The sequence below is a fragment of the Catharus ustulatus genome, chromosome 12, assembly GCF_009819885.2.
Source record: "Catharus ustulatus isolate bCatUst1 chromosome 12, bCatUst1.pri.v2, whole genome shotgun sequence".
Lineage (NCBI taxonomy): Eukaryota > Metazoa > Chordata > Aves > Passeriformes > Turdidae > Catharus > Catharus ustulatus.
In genome coordinates this window covers 5,889,606-5,906,650 of record NC_046232.1, presented here as the reverse complement: position 1 = coordinate 5,906,650, position 17,045 = coordinate 5,889,606, and the positions used below count along the sequence as shown (strand labels likewise).

The 17,045-nt window shown below is 38.9% G+C and overlaps 1 protein-coding gene across 3 annotated transcripts in view; it reads right to left on the bottom strand.

Annotated features, from left to right (window-relative positions):
* The window catches only part of APBA2 (amyloid beta precursor protein binding family A member 2), an 89,861-nt gene that overhangs the window by 25,296 nt on the left and 47,520 nt on the right, over positions 1-17,045 (bottom strand). For all 3 annotated transcript variants that reach the window (XM_033070303.2, XM_033070304.2, XM_033070302.2), the window contains exons 2-4: positions 11,476-12,481; positions 1,367-1,447; positions 164-200 (exon numbers count right to left, since the gene is read on the bottom strand). In XM_033070303.2, the coding sequence (XP_032926194.1) occupies positions 164-200; positions 1,367-1,447; positions 11,476-12,444 (1,087 nt within the window). In that variant the 5' untranslated portion in view covers positions 12,445-12,481. The remainder of the gene's footprint in view (positions 1-163; positions 201-1,366; positions 1,448-11,475; positions 12,482-17,045) is intronic.

Genomic DNA, 17,045 nt, shown 5'->3' with positions numbered 1-17,045 from the left:
CTTCGCTCCCATTGCCATAAGGAGGGTGAAAATGTTAAATACTTCCATACTTGAACTTCTCAGCTGTTTTCTCTTTGGTTTGACTGGTTTTTTAACTTTAATATATATTAAAGTATTTGCTTCCACTTTGTCCTAATCTAAGTATGGATGATGTCAAACTTACCATCAACAAAACTTGGAAAGGAAGACACTTTCTTCGTCTGTTGAAAAATAAAAATAATATAGCTGTAACAAAATAACTTCCACACAGTTAAATGAATTTTTATCATATTTAAACAGCTGACCACTGTCACATAGGCACTGTTTAGCACACTGAACACATTACATTACAGTCATTAACCCAACCAAACTGTTACACAGTGCTCTGTACGTGGGAGTCTCAAAGTATTTTAAGGTCCCACCAGACAAAAAAATAAGGGAGGCAGGGGGAAGACCACGAAAATAGCCTGGGAACTCCAATGTCAAAGGAACAATACAAACCAGCAATTCCCAATACAACCAGTTGCCTACTAGATCACACTGCCTATCCCAAAATTTCCAATAAAGAACATTTAACAATGTTTTACAAAGCAAGATTCTGGGTCAGTGAATGAAAAGAAGTGCCCCTGACTTCTCAGTACTTAGAATTACACTTAATCTTAGCAGGGGCCATAACAGTGCTCTTCTTAGGCTACTGTCCCTAGTCTCAATGAACACATACAGTCCTTCCATTATTTGTTTTTTGCCATCCTCCTCAGTCATTTCCAGGAAAGAGGCTGATTTCTCCATTATGGGAAAAGGCTTAAGAAAAGGGCCTCTTGGTTAATATAACAGGCTACAGGCTAAATACATTATGGCTTTGAGATAGACTTCCACTTTGAAGTCTTAATTTCATTTCATTGTGTCTAGCCCTAAGCATAACTCATTCTGCATTCTCAGATGTCTTTTTTGCTCCAGTCTTCAGTGACAAGAGCAGGTCTGTCTATCACTGTGTCTCTTCACAGCTGACTAAGCCAGGACTGACATTGGGAGGGGGCGGGGGAGGAATGGAAGCAGAACATGATTTCTTTTGGACGCCACTTTTGCACTCCAATAATGCAAAAAGAGAACTTCTGAAGCGTTCTTTCTACTCTGCATGTCATCAGAAAATTTTAGGCTTAAGTACATGCCATAGACAGTTACATAAAATGAATGAGGCAGCGAAAATTCCTGGGTATAGTTCAAAGCCTTTTCAGAGTAGGCAGATACGGTATTTATTGTCAGTTCAGGAAAAGAAAGGGAGCCTAGGTTTGTGTGTGTGAGAGGGAGAAGGCTGACAGTGTGAGGGCTGCTTTCCCTGCTGGAAGCCTGGCTGCAGGAAGCACAACTGGCAGCCCCAGGCACCTACCTCGGGGGGGTTGTTATTGTCAGCTGGGCCATTGAGGTCTGAACGCTGCTGCTTCCTGGGCTGCTCTAAACCATTGCACATCTGCAAGAAAGAATAAAGGATTTCAAATCTTTTTGGTTTTGTTTGTCTTCAAAACAAAGTAAAGATTTCGTGAAAGTCAATCATACAAAGATGATCAGAAAATTTTGACCAGATTAAATTAAATAAAAATTCACAAAACATTAACATATTAAACTCTATTTATCATGTTCCCCATTACTTATCTGAAGTTATTTATGTACAATCAACATTCATTACTGGTACCAAAATATTATAATGTGATATAGCAGTTGGAACTTCCTACTGTAATTTAGCAAATATCAGTTTCACATGAAAATGTTAACATGCTTAATTATAGTAGAATATCTACTTTGATGAAGATAACAGGACATTTAAATAATCATCAAGTAGCAGTTACAGTACTGATTTAAATTTAAATTATTTTATGTCAATGCAAATTTTTCACAAGAAATTAAGTCAAATGCTATCATTTCAAGTAAATCAGAAAGCAAAGTCAGAATTTTTAAATGTGTATATTCTCTGTATTGTACAAAATCAAACAGCCCCAATGGCCATCTCTGATTGGAAAACCAGAATTCTAGCATTGAATGCAGGATCCTATGTTTGTAGGAGATACTTCATGGCATCTCCTTCCTCGTGGGCCAAGCAAACCTACAGGACGCTGGTAGTACAACCTCAGGCTTCAGAAGAAATATGAAAGAGAAAATATAAAAAAATCACACACAAAAAAAACCGCTAAGTATTTTAAACTACAGAACACTCCTTTTTTTCCTGTTCCAGTAGTTTCAGGGGCAGAATTTCTTTTCCAGACCTGACCCAAGTCACACAATGCCAGCACCCGACAGGAGAGTGCCCATGTCCTGTAAGTACCAAGAAAGTGACGTTTTCATGCCTCAGATTTTCAGTGCTACAAATCTGGAAAACCAAGGTGATTTCTGGAACAAATTTTTGTGGCTAAGGATAGTTTATTTTCCCTTTTTACTTAGTTTCCCTATAATGTATAAAAATGAGGGCCAAAATGCCACTGTTGTTGTAAAACTTCAGAAACAAAAACTTGTATTGACAATTGTGCAAATGGAAACCACTGAGGATTATTTTAAAGGGTCAGCCTGAATGTTAAATGGGAGTGTAACTCCTTGGCTTCTGACCTTCCAATGCAGTATGTAGCTGTAGGCAAAGTAAGTCTTTATGTTCACCTTAGACAAATTATTCCCTATGACTAATATTTAGTCAGCAGGACAAAATATGCTGATGAAGCAGGCACAATAGATCTCAGTAATGACAATTTTCAGGTAAGACAATATACACAAAGCAAAGATTCATGCAAGTAGTAAGCAGGACTTTAAGAAAGAAACTGCTATCTGAGATATACTGAGATATACCCAGACTTGGGAAATTCACCATATCCCTGCTTATAAACACTATTCTGTTTGAGACAAGACAAATCTAATTATATTGCATGGCTAAACTAATAGGGAGCAATCTGTATTGATGTGCAGTGAAATATATTAATGAGGTAAACAAATACCCAGAGGACTTTATAATGAAACAAGTATAATAATCATACATTATTCCCTAAAGTAGCAGGATTTAGATCAAGTATCCTTTAAACAGGGATTATGACACGGCCACAATGAAGATACATTAAACTGTAAATAATGACAGCAAATACATTAAGTCTAATATGTAGAACAGAATGTCAGCATTTTTCAGGCTATCAGTTCTGATTACCACACACTTGACTGAACTGTAAATGTACCTGCATGTAAAGAAAGAGTTGTCTGTTTTTTGTAAGCATCACCTGGGTGCTGTAACATTGAAACAGGTCTCTGCCTAAAATCTGCCATCTCAGTGGATTCAGTCAGCCCTGGGGATCATAATACCAATCATGCTCTGTGGTAATTGTTGCATATGTAATTCCACACAGTTCTAATAAAAAAATCTGGCTAAACATTTGTATGGCTTCTCAGTTTTGATTTATCCACAGGTGTGATTTACTGGAACTCCTCTGCAGGATTTCAGGAACATGAACAAAGCTTACTTATTTCCAGTCACATATGTAGTCTGTATGTTGTTATTGTGTACTTCCTGGTTCCAAAGAGAAGCCTAAGCAGAATTCACAATAAGTTGGGATCAATCACACCTCCTCTACAAGGAACCTAACCAATGTTTTCTTCTTATTATTTGGTGTCCAAAAAGGAAGGCCATTATTTTTCCGCCTCAGAGTGTCACCTATGTGTTTAGCAGCCCCAGACTAATTAGGCAGAATCTTAGGTACAAAGAATTCATCCATTCCTTTTAGGCATATCTGTCCAAACAATAGTTCTGCCTCTGGCTGATCTATTAACACTTTGCTATTTAAAAAGCTTGTGATGGAGGGGGAAGGGTATGACTGTGAGCACTTCTTGCAAACAAAACTGATCATAGCATCACATTACTGAGATCTTCCTGGGTTTGGAGGTAGCACAGCCTTCAGCAGCAGCCCATGGAAGGGCAGCTGTGCCTCTCAGACTTTCTGTGCCCAAAAACTGCAGAAGGAAGTACAGGGAAAAGGGCTTCCCTTTCACTCCAGAACACTTCCAGAGTCAAAGGACAGAACTATGCAGAGTAGGCATGGCCACATCTCCCATCTACAGCTACAAACAATGAAGTCTTGAATGTTTGGAAGGAGATGTTTCTAGACCAAGGATGAAGGATGCTTTGGAGCTTCTTTATAGTATCATTTTTAGAAAATATAATTTCTGATATTCATTGGGGTTGGAAATTGGTTCATACTCCCAAGTGATCTGACTAATGTAAAGTAAATTATCACACTTGATACTTGCTCTCTTCATGTTTCTTACAGAGTTTCCAATTTATATTGGTGGTTTGAGTGTTATGACAGCTAGAAAAATCACATTTGAGGGAAACACAAGGTATTATAATTAGTTTATACCCTGTATTGAAGTTTAGAATAGGACCTAAAACTAAACAAGAAATTTTGAATTGACTGTATACTACTAACACAGGGGCACAGTTACGTTAAAAAATCTCTCACCCTAGGGTAAGATTCTGATAAAAGATTCTGCAATGCAAAGATATAGTAGTGTTTTTAATTATTTTGCCTCTGAGCAAGTACTGAGGCAGTGTCCAGCATGTAAAGAAATGTGAAGCAGCAGAAAATGTCTTTTTTAGGCTGAGAGGAATATCAGACTCTACTTATTTGAGGCCACCGAAGCACCGGTGGAATCTTTCTCAGGAAGCCTGAAACTCCACCCATGCCCTGGCCAGCCCTGTTGTGATGGTTAATTATCAGGCCTGGTAATTACTTGGGGCCTCTTCCCAGCAAACTTGCAGTGTCCCTCCCAGGAACCCAGACCATGTTTATAGCCCCTTTCTGCAGTAGAAAATCCCTTGTAGCTGGAGGTGGGAGCTGGTGAGGAGTGAGTTTTGATCTCCTGTAACACTTGGCTGTTTGCTCCAGTGTGAGCTGTTTGGCTTGTCAGACAAACACTCATCTCACCAGCACTGGTGCTCCTCACAGCTGCTGCCTGTGGTCCTCAGTGCTGCTGTGAAGCACAGCACTGATAAAGCACTTTCATACTGGGGAGCATTCTCCTGCAAAGCAGCAGGTTACTCCATACCCTGATTTATTCTGAATTTGTCTGAGAAAAAAGCTCAAAGGCATGCTAATGCTTTGTTAGTATGTCTAAACAATTAAATAATGAGCCTTATGTTCCACACCTGCCCATCTCTTTAGCAGCAATGCTGTTTGACATTAGCAAATAATATGTTCAGAGACCAGTGTACTGGCTTATATATTCTGAAACTCATCTTGAAGATGACTAAGCTTTTTGGAAAGGAGATGTTTTGTGGTGGGTTCTGGTTTAAAAAGGTTCCTTGTAGTAGGCTCTAAAGTAAAAAAATACCAAGCTTCTTAGGAAAGAGATGTTTGGTGGTAAATTTACAGATTTTGATGTTACTTGTTGAACAAGAAAACCTATAGACCTGACTGACCTTCAGCCAGGTTTGTTGTCTCTTTCTAGAACAAAAGCAAAGCAGATAGATCTTATGTTTGCCACTTAAGGACAAAACTTCAATTTCTACTTTCTGTGATGTGCTGCTTTCTGCTGACAGTTTTTCTGTGATGTGTCCTCACCACAAGCTACATCTAAAACATTCTTTAAAAGATGAGGTGGTAGCCTGGTATCAAGTCTGTTACGGCAGTCCTATTCTTATTAAATTGCACAAGTGAAATAACGTCCTTCCTGAAGGCTGCTGATGTGTAATGGGATGGCCTAATGTACCTCCCTGAGCACTGCATTACTTATCCTTAACGTTGTCAGGAGGAGCAGTTTGACCCAGCAGATACTCTTGCCAAGATAGACTCTGAGTGAGGCAGCTCTTGACTGGCTGAAGGTTTTTCTGATCATGATCACAGGAGAAAAGTTCAGACTTCACACTCTTCTCTCACAAAGATTCCATTACTTATGTGTTAATTTAGTGGTGGTGCTAGTACATGTCAGGAGCGAAGATAAAAAAATTTCTGATGAGTAATTCAAAGTCAGCAAGTCAAGTTTGGGAAAAGAGGAGTCAGAGTAAGTTGAGAGATCTAAGCATTCCACAAAATTATTTCAATACTCTATCAAATTTCAATAGACATTAAAATAATTGCCAATTTATTTTTACCACCTCAAAGAACATTTTTTTTCTTTTGTCCTTGCATATATTTAAAGTTAAGAGCCAGCCATGATGAGTTTCAGAGAAACAGCTCTGCTGAATCCTTAGGGAGATTAGGAGCACATGCTGCCTTCTGATTTAAACTTCCTAGAAGACTTTTTGGCTAATGATTTTTTTAGACATTTAGACATTGTTTTTGCTGTCAACTGGTGTCAGGATCTGACCACTTTTAATAAGTACTTGGTAAGTTTGGGAACTGTTACTTGGTAAGAGCTATTTATTATTTCTGCCCTGCAGCTGCCTAGAATAGACAGGAGAATGCAGAAATCTTCTTTAATACTCTTCATTTACACCCATTTCTGTTTTCTACAAACTGTTCTCAAAATACTCAGACTACTTCCAGCAAGACATTCCTAAGATACACATTTTCTAAACTGTTTATCGTCTTAATTTCCTCACACTGTTTTAAAGGTGAAATCCTTTATGGATAAAAGAGTCCTGGACTTGGACTCTGCAGCAGCAGAGCACTGTCCCCATCATGAGAGAAGGAAATAAATATTTTTGTCAATACTGAGCTCTACCTGCACAGGCAAGGGAAACACAGTAGCAGCACTGGTGTGCACAAAGCTGTTGGAGGGGGGAAAAGAAATAAAATACAATGGCTTTGTTAAATTTTCTTTCACAAATTTTTGTAGGGATCTTTTGTCAGTCTCTGGTTGTCCATGTTGAAAAAGCGTAAGGACACAGCCTATATGAAAGTTGTGAAAAGCAGAAGCAAATCTAACAGCATTGCAAAAAGCAAATACTTTTTCAAAGGAATACCACATACATTTAAAATTTCTGAATGCACTGTATGCTGCTCTCATTTGGAGGAGTCATTCAGTTCATCTTTTTCCATCCAAGGATATACTTTGGATATTGTAAGGGTTGGCCAGAAGATAGCCTGATCTGCCTCACGATCATGGCAATGACTGGAGGACCCTGAGACCCTGAGAAAGGAGTCTCCCTGGCTGAGGTGGATGCTTGCCAAGGACTGTGTTCAGGTGTGTCTGGACTGTCACGGTGCAGGTACGGGCTGGAGGAGCCGAACTTCCTGCACCTGCTTCCCAGAGCGATAGGCCTCACACAGCAGTCCATAAATCTCCCCACCTTTTGGCCAGAGGCCACTCACCTTGGAAAATGACTATAGAATTATTACTCTGCAAAGAGACTTTGAGATCTCTCTCCCCACGGATGGAAGACATCGACGGATGACCCGAGGACGTCCCATGTGTTGGTAGCTATTCCCCCTATTCTCTCTCTCTCTCTCTTTCTCCCTTTTTTACTTTGTTTCCCTATTCTCTCTTTCTCTCTCTTCAATCATAAACTAAGCTGTTGGCACTCAATAAACTGCATTGCTGCTTGTTGCTGAATAAAACTTTAGCCTCCTGTTGTTTGTTTTTTGTACCCTGGGGTCATCACAACCACTCAGGTTGTGTGGACCAATATAAACAGTTCCTTCATGTTTGTTACATTAAAAACTGTGGTAATTCAGGAGAATTACATCAGTTGCATGTCTGACCATGTTCAGTTTGTCTGCTACAGGTAAAACATACGAAATAAAATTAGAGTCAGAAAAAAAAAATTTCTTCATGTGATACTTTAACAGTTAGCTGAGAGATGACCAAGATGTCAAACTCCCTAGCTTGAGGGAGTTGTTAAATTTGAGTTGTTATAAAATACCCAAAATAATCAGAATAACTTCACAGATGTGATGCTTTTCTTAAATAACATAAACATGAAAACCTGCAAGGAATAAGTGTTGTGCTAAGCACTGAGTTGGAGCAAATATACCCTCTAAATGTACTCTAGGTTTCCCTCAGACTTGTCTAGTGCAAATCATTGCCTTTAGTCCTTCCCTAGAAGTATTTACAAATAAAAGTTAATCAAGCCAAGCTCATATATCCCTGAAGTTTTCAAGTCTGTAATAAAGACAGGAGACTGGCCCACACGGAAAGTCAAACCCGATGCTTATTTTGTTTCTCCTTCTCTGTAAATTGTTGGGTCTTTCTTAAAAAGTGACCATTTTCTGGGGCAAACCTAGCAACAGGAACCTTTAAAATCACACTTGTTTACTTGTTATTTAGAAAATATCTTGCAAACAGAATTTTAACACCTATCATGAGCTAAGAGTTAATAGCTGTGTATTTTAAAGGAAAGTAAACATTATAATAAGCAGTAATTCTACCTATGTGAGGCAGGAGAGGAGCATGAAAAAGCTAAGCATAGCATGTTATGTCCATAAAATAACAAATACACCTTCCTGCTTGCTCATTGTTTGCAAAAACTGACATACACTTCATATATCTTGATTTAACCTAGACACATTCAAATCTACATTTATTTAACTGAGGCAAAAAAAAGCACTCTACATGCAATATATATGCCTGTGTCATCCCTTTCAGCATGATATTTTGTACTGTGAGATGCACACTTATAACAGATCTTTTAGCAAGGTGACAAAACCAAGGCTCTCTTAAGCAGCTTCTCTGCAAACACTAAGTTTAGCAAGCAAACGTACTGCCAATAGCCTTGGGGTTTTTTCCTTTCACTATGGAAGAAATTGAATTATTGTAGTTGGTTTAAATATTGTAGTTAAAATTATGGCTTGGTTTCACAAATGAGACACAGGTTAATTTAGGCAGTACTCTAATTCCATCCATCCCTTTGACATTTCATAGTAAATATTAAAAGAATTGAATGTCCCAGAAGAAAAACAAAATCCTCTGCACTTTACCTAAATTCTTTGAGGTCCAGTATTAATGCTAAATATCCAACCACTCCTTGTGCTAAGGACCTTTAAAAAAAAACTAACTTGGGCAGAAAAGGGTACTGAACTCTTATTCTAATGCCCTCACCATGAGCCTGATTCATGGGTAAAGCTGAAAATGATTACCTGAAATAGGTGAGAAGAACACAGCAAGATAAGGCCAGGCTTGTCATGACACACACATTCAAGTAATGCTTGTCAAAGGTTATTCAGCTTGTTTTTAACACTTTCTTTTACATCCCTGAAGGCTTGGGGTGGTTAGAGGGAGAATTACCTCCTGTCTCCAACTGTGAGCCTCTGTATCTCTGTAAGAAATACCTCTTCACAGCTTTTTGCCTTGGAGGCTTGTGCTCTTCTCTTCAGTGAAATGTCCACAGCAGCTGTGCCTTGTTGCCTTTCTTATAAATGAAATGGATGCCTTGTCCCCCAGTTTTTTTAGCCTGATCTGGAGTAGATATCTGTACTGCTGTATCTCTAATTTTTCCTATTTCCATGTTTGAAGAAATTGTGATATATGTTGCAAAGTAATTGTAAGTCCTTTTTGATTGTGGCTATCGAGGACCGTATTTCGGTCGCAAACTAAAACTTTTTTTTTTAATCATTCTTAATTCGGCCTGATTTGTTTATTACCTATAACAAAATGAAACACTGTATACTGTCCAGTGCTCTCTATCCATTAAGAAAGGAGTTTGTGGTTGCTATTAAAGTGCTGGTATAAGCTCAGTGGTTTCATCCAGCCTGGGGTTAGCTGTCACAGCAGTGCTTCCCTCATTATTAAATAAGATGAAGGCATTGGTCCAAGAGTGACAGGAAATAACAGTCAAAGCTCACACTGGCAGTTCAGAAATACTTAGGTGCTTTTGGTTTTTTCACACCCAGGAAGTTATACCAATATCCAGGTGTGACACAACCCTCAACTGTGAGGAGTCTATTGAAAATTACAAAGGTACTATGCAGTTCAGCTCAGCTTCTGATAAATAAATTCCAAAACAACAAAAAGTTGTCAAAATGAAAGTCTATTTCAAATATTGTTTCGAATGGGTAATCATTCAGTGGAGTGGGAAATCCAACTGTTACTTAGCCAAGCATTGAGAAATTAATTCTTATTTATTCAGGAACTCCTCTTGTCTTTTGTTCTGCAAATATTTTGAGAACTTGAAAGGAACAATATTCCTGGTAGTAGCTGCTGGGAGAAAAACATCACTAAATCTAAAACATGCTACCTCAACCTCTGCTCCCAGCCAACACCTAGTAGCTGTTCAAACCATTCAACATCAGCAAGCTTATTCACTAAGGGACTTTTATGCTGGCAGTAGGGCACTGAATATAGTAAGTTGCACAATTTGGTTATAATTATATTTCTGGAAATAGAATGTGGTAATGAATATTAAAAACTTGCTGCAGATATGGGAAATCTGAAAATATCCCCCTAAGACTTTTTTTTGTTCACAATTATAATGAAGGTCAACCTGTTTCATCAGCATAGACTTAAACATTTTATTTCCTTTTACTGTTTTTCAGAGGAATTAATGTATTTTAATGGAATCACCTAGACTAAATTGTTTAACTGTGGGGCACTTAATTATAGAAAATCCTATTTACAGAGTTGATAAAGCTGAAACAGGAAACTTAGGCATGCAAAGTTCAATAAAGCATTTATATTAAAGATTAGGCAAAAGAATTCATTTATCCTTATGAGTTTGTTATCCAAGCGCATGTTATATTTTACCTCTTTTAGGTAGATCTTTTCATTGCAGAAGATAACTAATATTCAATAGCATATAATTTTAGAGATAAAAAGTCAAGGCTTTAAAATTACATTAGGGAATGAGCTATGTCTCTCTAAGAAGTAACCATGTTCAAATTAAAACTTCAGGGGAAAAAGTCACACCTCTTTTCCTTTACAAAAGCTTGAGTTTCATTTTTAGACTCTCTTTCTGGCACTCAGCATTAGAACAAGAAAAGATCATGCAGAGTTTAAATTAACTTCTACATCATTCTTGTGATAAAACTGTTTTAACAGCACTTTTGGTGAGAGTAAAGTTCCTATTTCTTCTTCCTTGTCAAGGTCAAGATAGGTCCAGCTGGTAAAAAAAACCCACAACAACATGCAGTCACTTCTTGAAGGTTTTTTTAACATATACAGTATCTAGATTAAACATGTATTCTATCAAAATCAGAAAGTTATCAACCACTAAGTCAATGGTACAGGAGTCATTAATGGAAAAAAACCTCAACTATTTCAATGCTGACCCCAGTTTTACGTTTCTTCAGACTGTCACTGCAAAATGAAAATAGAGCAAAGAAACTGGTTTTGCCCCATGCATCTGGAATACCTTTGTTTGAATTGTCTCTTCTCTGTGCAAAACCTCTTTGCTAGATCCCTACATATGCTGATTAGATTTAGCCCCTCTTTCTAAACACAGTGTGATCATATGAATGTAGTTACAGTAAAATTTTAAGTATTACTAATACATTTACATAATAATATATATAAAAATATTGCTAATTTTGTTTGGAATAACCAAGGAAACATTTGCATAATGCCTCTGACAGCCTGGTTAAAAAAAGCACCTCATACCTGCTCCTGTGGCCACTTCTGTCTGTCCTCTGGGGATCTTGACTTTGCTTTAAAACCTCGATGCACATCTCCACTGTGCTTAGAGGCAGATGGGATATTCAGTGATTTTGGCCTCCCTTCATGCCTGTTAGCACTGTGAACAGCTTCTCCCTTTGAACAAGTCTCTTTGTAGTCATGTGCCATGTTTTCAGTCCCAGAGTGCTCTGGACTCATCTCTGTTGTACTGTTAATACTGCTCATGCTCATACTCATTTTGATTTCTGCTACAATCTGGTCAATGTCCTCTTCCTGCTCTTCCAGCTCTGCATCCTCTTTTCTAGAATGGTATGGTGATATTCCCTGTGAATTTCCATTAGCCTCTGCTGGGTAATAGTCCGGATAGTCACCTTCACTTTGACAGTACTGTATGTTTTCTTCTTGATCTTGGATCTCCAAAGATGATGCTTCATCCTCCAAAATCTGAATGCCATTGTCTTGACCTTCCTGCCACTCTTGCCTGTCCATCACCTCATTTTCATCTTGGTGCTGAATTTTGCCTTCAGCCCACTCTTCTACAGCTTCCTGACAATCATCTGTTTCAACATGGTGCTCCTCATGGGGAGCATACTCCTCCCCATTGCAGTCCATTCCTTCCAGGTAACTGTCATCCTCTGGACAGTATCTGATGTAGTATGTGATCCCCTCCTCTTCTTCTGGCAAGCCTTCATCATAGTCCTCCTCCTCAGAAGTGTTGTTTACATAGTCAGAGCTGGAGTCGCCATCTCCACTATGGTCATTGCACTCATGTTCCACAGGGGTAGGACTACCTGGTCTGACAGTTGCTAATTCTGCCTCCTTTTCTGCATAACCTTCAATGGGAAGGTCACTTTCTTCATTTTCAGGCTCCCTGTTGTGAGAAGAAGTCGGGCAAACTCTGGCTCTGTGATCCAGCATGCTGGCTGTAATGCTTTGATGTTTCCTGTTTGCCATAGCCAGCTCCTTACATGACAATCATTTCCAGCAATTACTGCAGGGAAGATGGAAAAACACACATTCAGGAAAAGGTCATCAGCAAAGAACAGTGATGTTAATAGGAAGCAAACTGGTAGATTTATTTGGTAAAAAGCCTGTGTTTGTAGATATTTGACCAAATTCAGACAGCTAACTTTTAAAATGCTTATGCTATGGAACCATGAAATCAAAGTAATAAGTTGCACTTTGAAAGGAACAGATAAAGAGAAGGTTCTACATTTATGCTAAATGTATTCTAGTGCAGGCTCTTTTCTGTCAATTTGACAGAGAATTAATCCTGAACCTTGAAATTAGTTTTCAATTTCTCTTTCTTGCCAGTAAGGGGTCATGCTTTGATCGCTATGCAGTAAATGGGATCTCTCTTCAATTTTCAGCTTAGGCATTTTTTTAACACATACTGAAAGCAAACATTTAGAATCTGACCTGCTCTTACCAGAACTAAAGGAAAATTATTCTGTTAACTTGGCAGTCACATAGTGCCCTAAAAGACAATGCATTGGTATTAAAAATGTTGCTGGTTTATTAGCCCTTTCTAGCTGGATACCATGATGTATCTCCCATTATTAAACCATATATTGCTTTTAGAATAGATTATTTCAGTTGGAAGGGACCTACTACAATCACCCAGGGCTGACCAAGTCAAAGCATGCTTTAAGGACCAGGTCCAAATGCCTCTTTAAACACTGACAGGCTTGGGCATTGATTGTCACTGGAAGTCTGTTCCAGAATTTGACCATGCTCTTGGTAAAGAAATGCTTCCTAATATCCAGTCTGAACCCATTGAGACACAGCTTTGCACCATTCCCAAGCATCTTATCACTGGATACCCTCTCTGGGGAGAAGTTCAGCACTTCCTTTCCCACTTCCCTCTGGAGGATGCTGTAGAGGGCAATGAGGTCACCTCAGCCTCCTTTCTACAAACCAGACAATCCCAAAGCCATTTGCCACCCCTCAAAGGACACCTCCTTTTCCAGAAGCGCACACAGCATCCAGGTGAGGCTGCATCAGTGCTGAATGCAGTGGGTTAATCCTTTCTTCTGACCAGCTGCTCACAGTGCTGGACAGAGCCCAGGATGTGCTGTGCTCCCTAGGCTGCCAGAGCACGTTGCTGAATCCTGAACTGTGTCAACCAGCACCCAGAGCAGAACCTGGCATTTAGACTTGTTAAATTAATCATGGCCCAATGCCCCAATCTATCCAGATCCCTCTGCAACAGATCCCTCTGTTTTTCAAAGTCTAATCTACATTCCAGGTAAAAGACACCTTTACAGTAAAATCTCACCAATTCTTCCTGCTAAACACTTGTAGTGTTTTAAATTACTTTTTTTTCCCTAAATACTGGATTCTAAATAAGCAGAGCTTATATGAACTGTATGAAAAACAGTGAAAGAAAATAGCTAATTCTTGACAGGCTTGACAAGCACAATCTGCTGCATGATTTGGAAGGGGGAAATAATACACTTTCAGTATTTGTGTTTCTCCATATTTCACTGTTGTATCCTTATGATAAACTTAACCTGTGAAGTTCCTTCATTGGTGTGACATGAGCTCAGGCTGCTCACCTGCACCACACAACTGCAAGAACATTTTGATTTAACAAGTTTCCCAAGGCTTGAGCAGTAAAACTAGTATGGAGCTAGAGAATTAGAGGAGCTATATAGCAAGTAATTTATTAGGCATTATGATCTTAAGAAAGAAAAAAAAATCCTGTCACTGTAAACTAGAACCTTATAGATATCCCTGTAGAACTTCTGATACCACAAGAAAACTCCCAATCCTTAGTTTGTGATAAATCCAGGGATCCGACGTATCTACGGATTATTGCAACAACATCAAATGGCAAATCTATCCCTTTAATATGGTTCTAGATTCTGAGATACAAAGCAGAGATGATGTTAGTCACAGGAGGAGGTATGAAAGGACCCCAGCATCTGGAGCCCTTTTTAGTTATTGTTACCTTGCAGAATTAGTCTTGTCAGAACAAAGATTTAAAGGAAATAGTGGATCTGAAGAGAAGTTTTAAAGGAGAAGATCAGAGAAGGAAAAAATTTCTCAATGATCACTTGCCACTCCTCACTATTCGAAGAAGTAGCAGACTTGCAAGGTTTTCTCAATGCAATCTGTATGCCCACTATCCCTTTAGTAATAATACTTCTTTACTTTGGAGTCAGTTACAAGAAACTCAGACATCCATCTACTAGGGTTACCTCAGATTTAGTCAGCTCTTGCTGCATACTAAAGATGTTTCCATCCTTTGCAGTATAAACAAAACTTATCTTACATTGGATTATAATAGTAATCCAAGTCACAACACTGCAATGCTCTGCACAGGCTGCAAAAAACTGCCCTCAAGTAAGACAAATTGCTCGTATGACCATTTCAGGCATGAGTACACTACACAAGCATGTCTAAAATGAGTTAAGATGGAGTGCCATAATAATTCTGAATGGCACTGCAAGAAAACTACAGGGATCTCATCTGGTTTAAGCAAAAAATATTTTTGTCAAGAACAGAACAAATTAAGAGCCTCTGATTGATAGAAATGTTTTCATTGCAATGGCCTCAATCTTCTAGTGGAAATACTATCTAAATTAAATAATACTTAAATATTTACAGTGCAGTTGACCCTGCATGTAAGTCACTACAATGTAGTTGAAGGTACAGAAGCACAAAGGCTGCAACAAGCCCAGCTTGAAACCCATGATTCAGATTTTCCTAAAGGATATGCAGATAAGAACTCTTTTTTAAGCCAGTGTGATGGAGTTTTTCCACCCACATCTAAGACTCTTTGTTTAGTATCCAGGCCCTAAAACTGCCATAAATGGTATCTCTGCAGTGATAGCCTTCTATAAATTCCAGTAGTGAATACTCAAATATGTTACTCACCTGCAGGAAAATCCAGTGCATTCTAAATATTCTAGCAGACATTGCAAGAAGCCACCTGAATGTGACCTGAGAGCCAAAAGACAGGGCAGGAGCCTAGGGAGGGAGGGAGGGAGGGATGGCAGATGAGTGAAGCTCCATCAGCTATGGGGAACTTCCAGGGTGAGAGTTCTCAGCTGGGCATGGCAGTCCTGCCCCACCAGGGGCCTGTTAATGTGCAACTGCACTATAGTGGGAAAAACTTTAAAAAGGCAGTGGCAGACTGGAGTTTTTTTCAGAGCATAGGTGGTAAGGAATAAAGAAAATAATTCCTCTCAGGCATGTCTAACAGGGATGTAGGAAATGGGTTCTCAGTTATTTCAGCCTGAGCAATGATTGAGGACAGTGCTGTGCCTTGTGTGCTGGAACTGAGGCAAAATAAGCTGGATTTTTTGATGAGAGGCAATGCTGATCTTAATGCTAGGGAAACTGAAGCTACAAAGCAATCTCTGCACAACTATTACAGTTCTAGTTGGCCTCCTTTGCAATCTTCTCAGGCACTACTCTTAAGGTAGCAAAGTACTGAAATAAAAAGGCAGAATTTATTATTTTCAGCCCATGAATTTCAGACTGAATGTGCACTGATTACAGCATCTTCAAGTACAAAATGTAACTTCTCCAACTGTACCAACACATCAGAATTACTGAGCCGAGTTTTCAAACACCAGTCTGATAACTGCTCTTTATGGAGCTGCACATACATTGCTGTCAAGGAAACACACAGCTGTACTTTAACTCAAATATTAGAGCAGTCAGGGTAGCCTAGTTTTCTTCCCCTCTACCAAAATATCTCTCAAGCTTCCTAGCAAAACGCTTTAGTCACTGATTAGTTTTAGCCTGAATATTTTAAGCTGTTTCATGTCACACAGCAATGTTCCTGAGGGCCACAGTGCCTTCTCACGTACAGAGATGTTAAACTTCCAGGCTTTAAAAGTACAAAACAAGGATTTTTACTTTTTTTTTAGAAATGAAACAGATACCAAATTTTTACCATGTGTTCTGCTATTCAGACTACTGCACAAAGCCTTCTAAGTCCCTGACTGAATGGATTAGTACTCTAGCTAATATTCATATCTGTTACTGTAAACTTCTAGCATCATAGGTATCTTGAGAAAACTAGAAACTGGAGAAAATACTGTATTTCCATCTAATATTACTCAGTGTTGAAGTGAAGAGAGAAGTAATGATTTGCTGGATCCAGAGGCACTTTATCAATAAAGGCTCCAATTGAGCCTACAGATCATTTCTGCTTGGTGTAAGACTCCCTCGTACTTCTTGTATCTCACCTCCCTACTTGATAGCAGAGAGTTAGGTCAAACTTCTGCATCACTCTGAGCACATTTTCCCACTTCTGGCTGCAGTTGGGATGAAGTGTTCCTGGGAACATGGATCAGTGCTGGATACTTGTTTACCTTCCTGGAGATACAGTAATTTTATCTTGCTGAGACAATCAAACCCTGACTTCAACTGTGCAGTGCATCACTAAATCTCCATCAGTGTTGTCAGGATCAGTAAATAAGGGACCAGTTACACAGGGTTCTCAGTAAAAATGCTTTTCTTTCAATAATGTTTTTACTTTATTTTTCTTAATTTTCCCTGGCTCAGCTCAATGCTGAAAGGAAAATCAATCTCCAGGA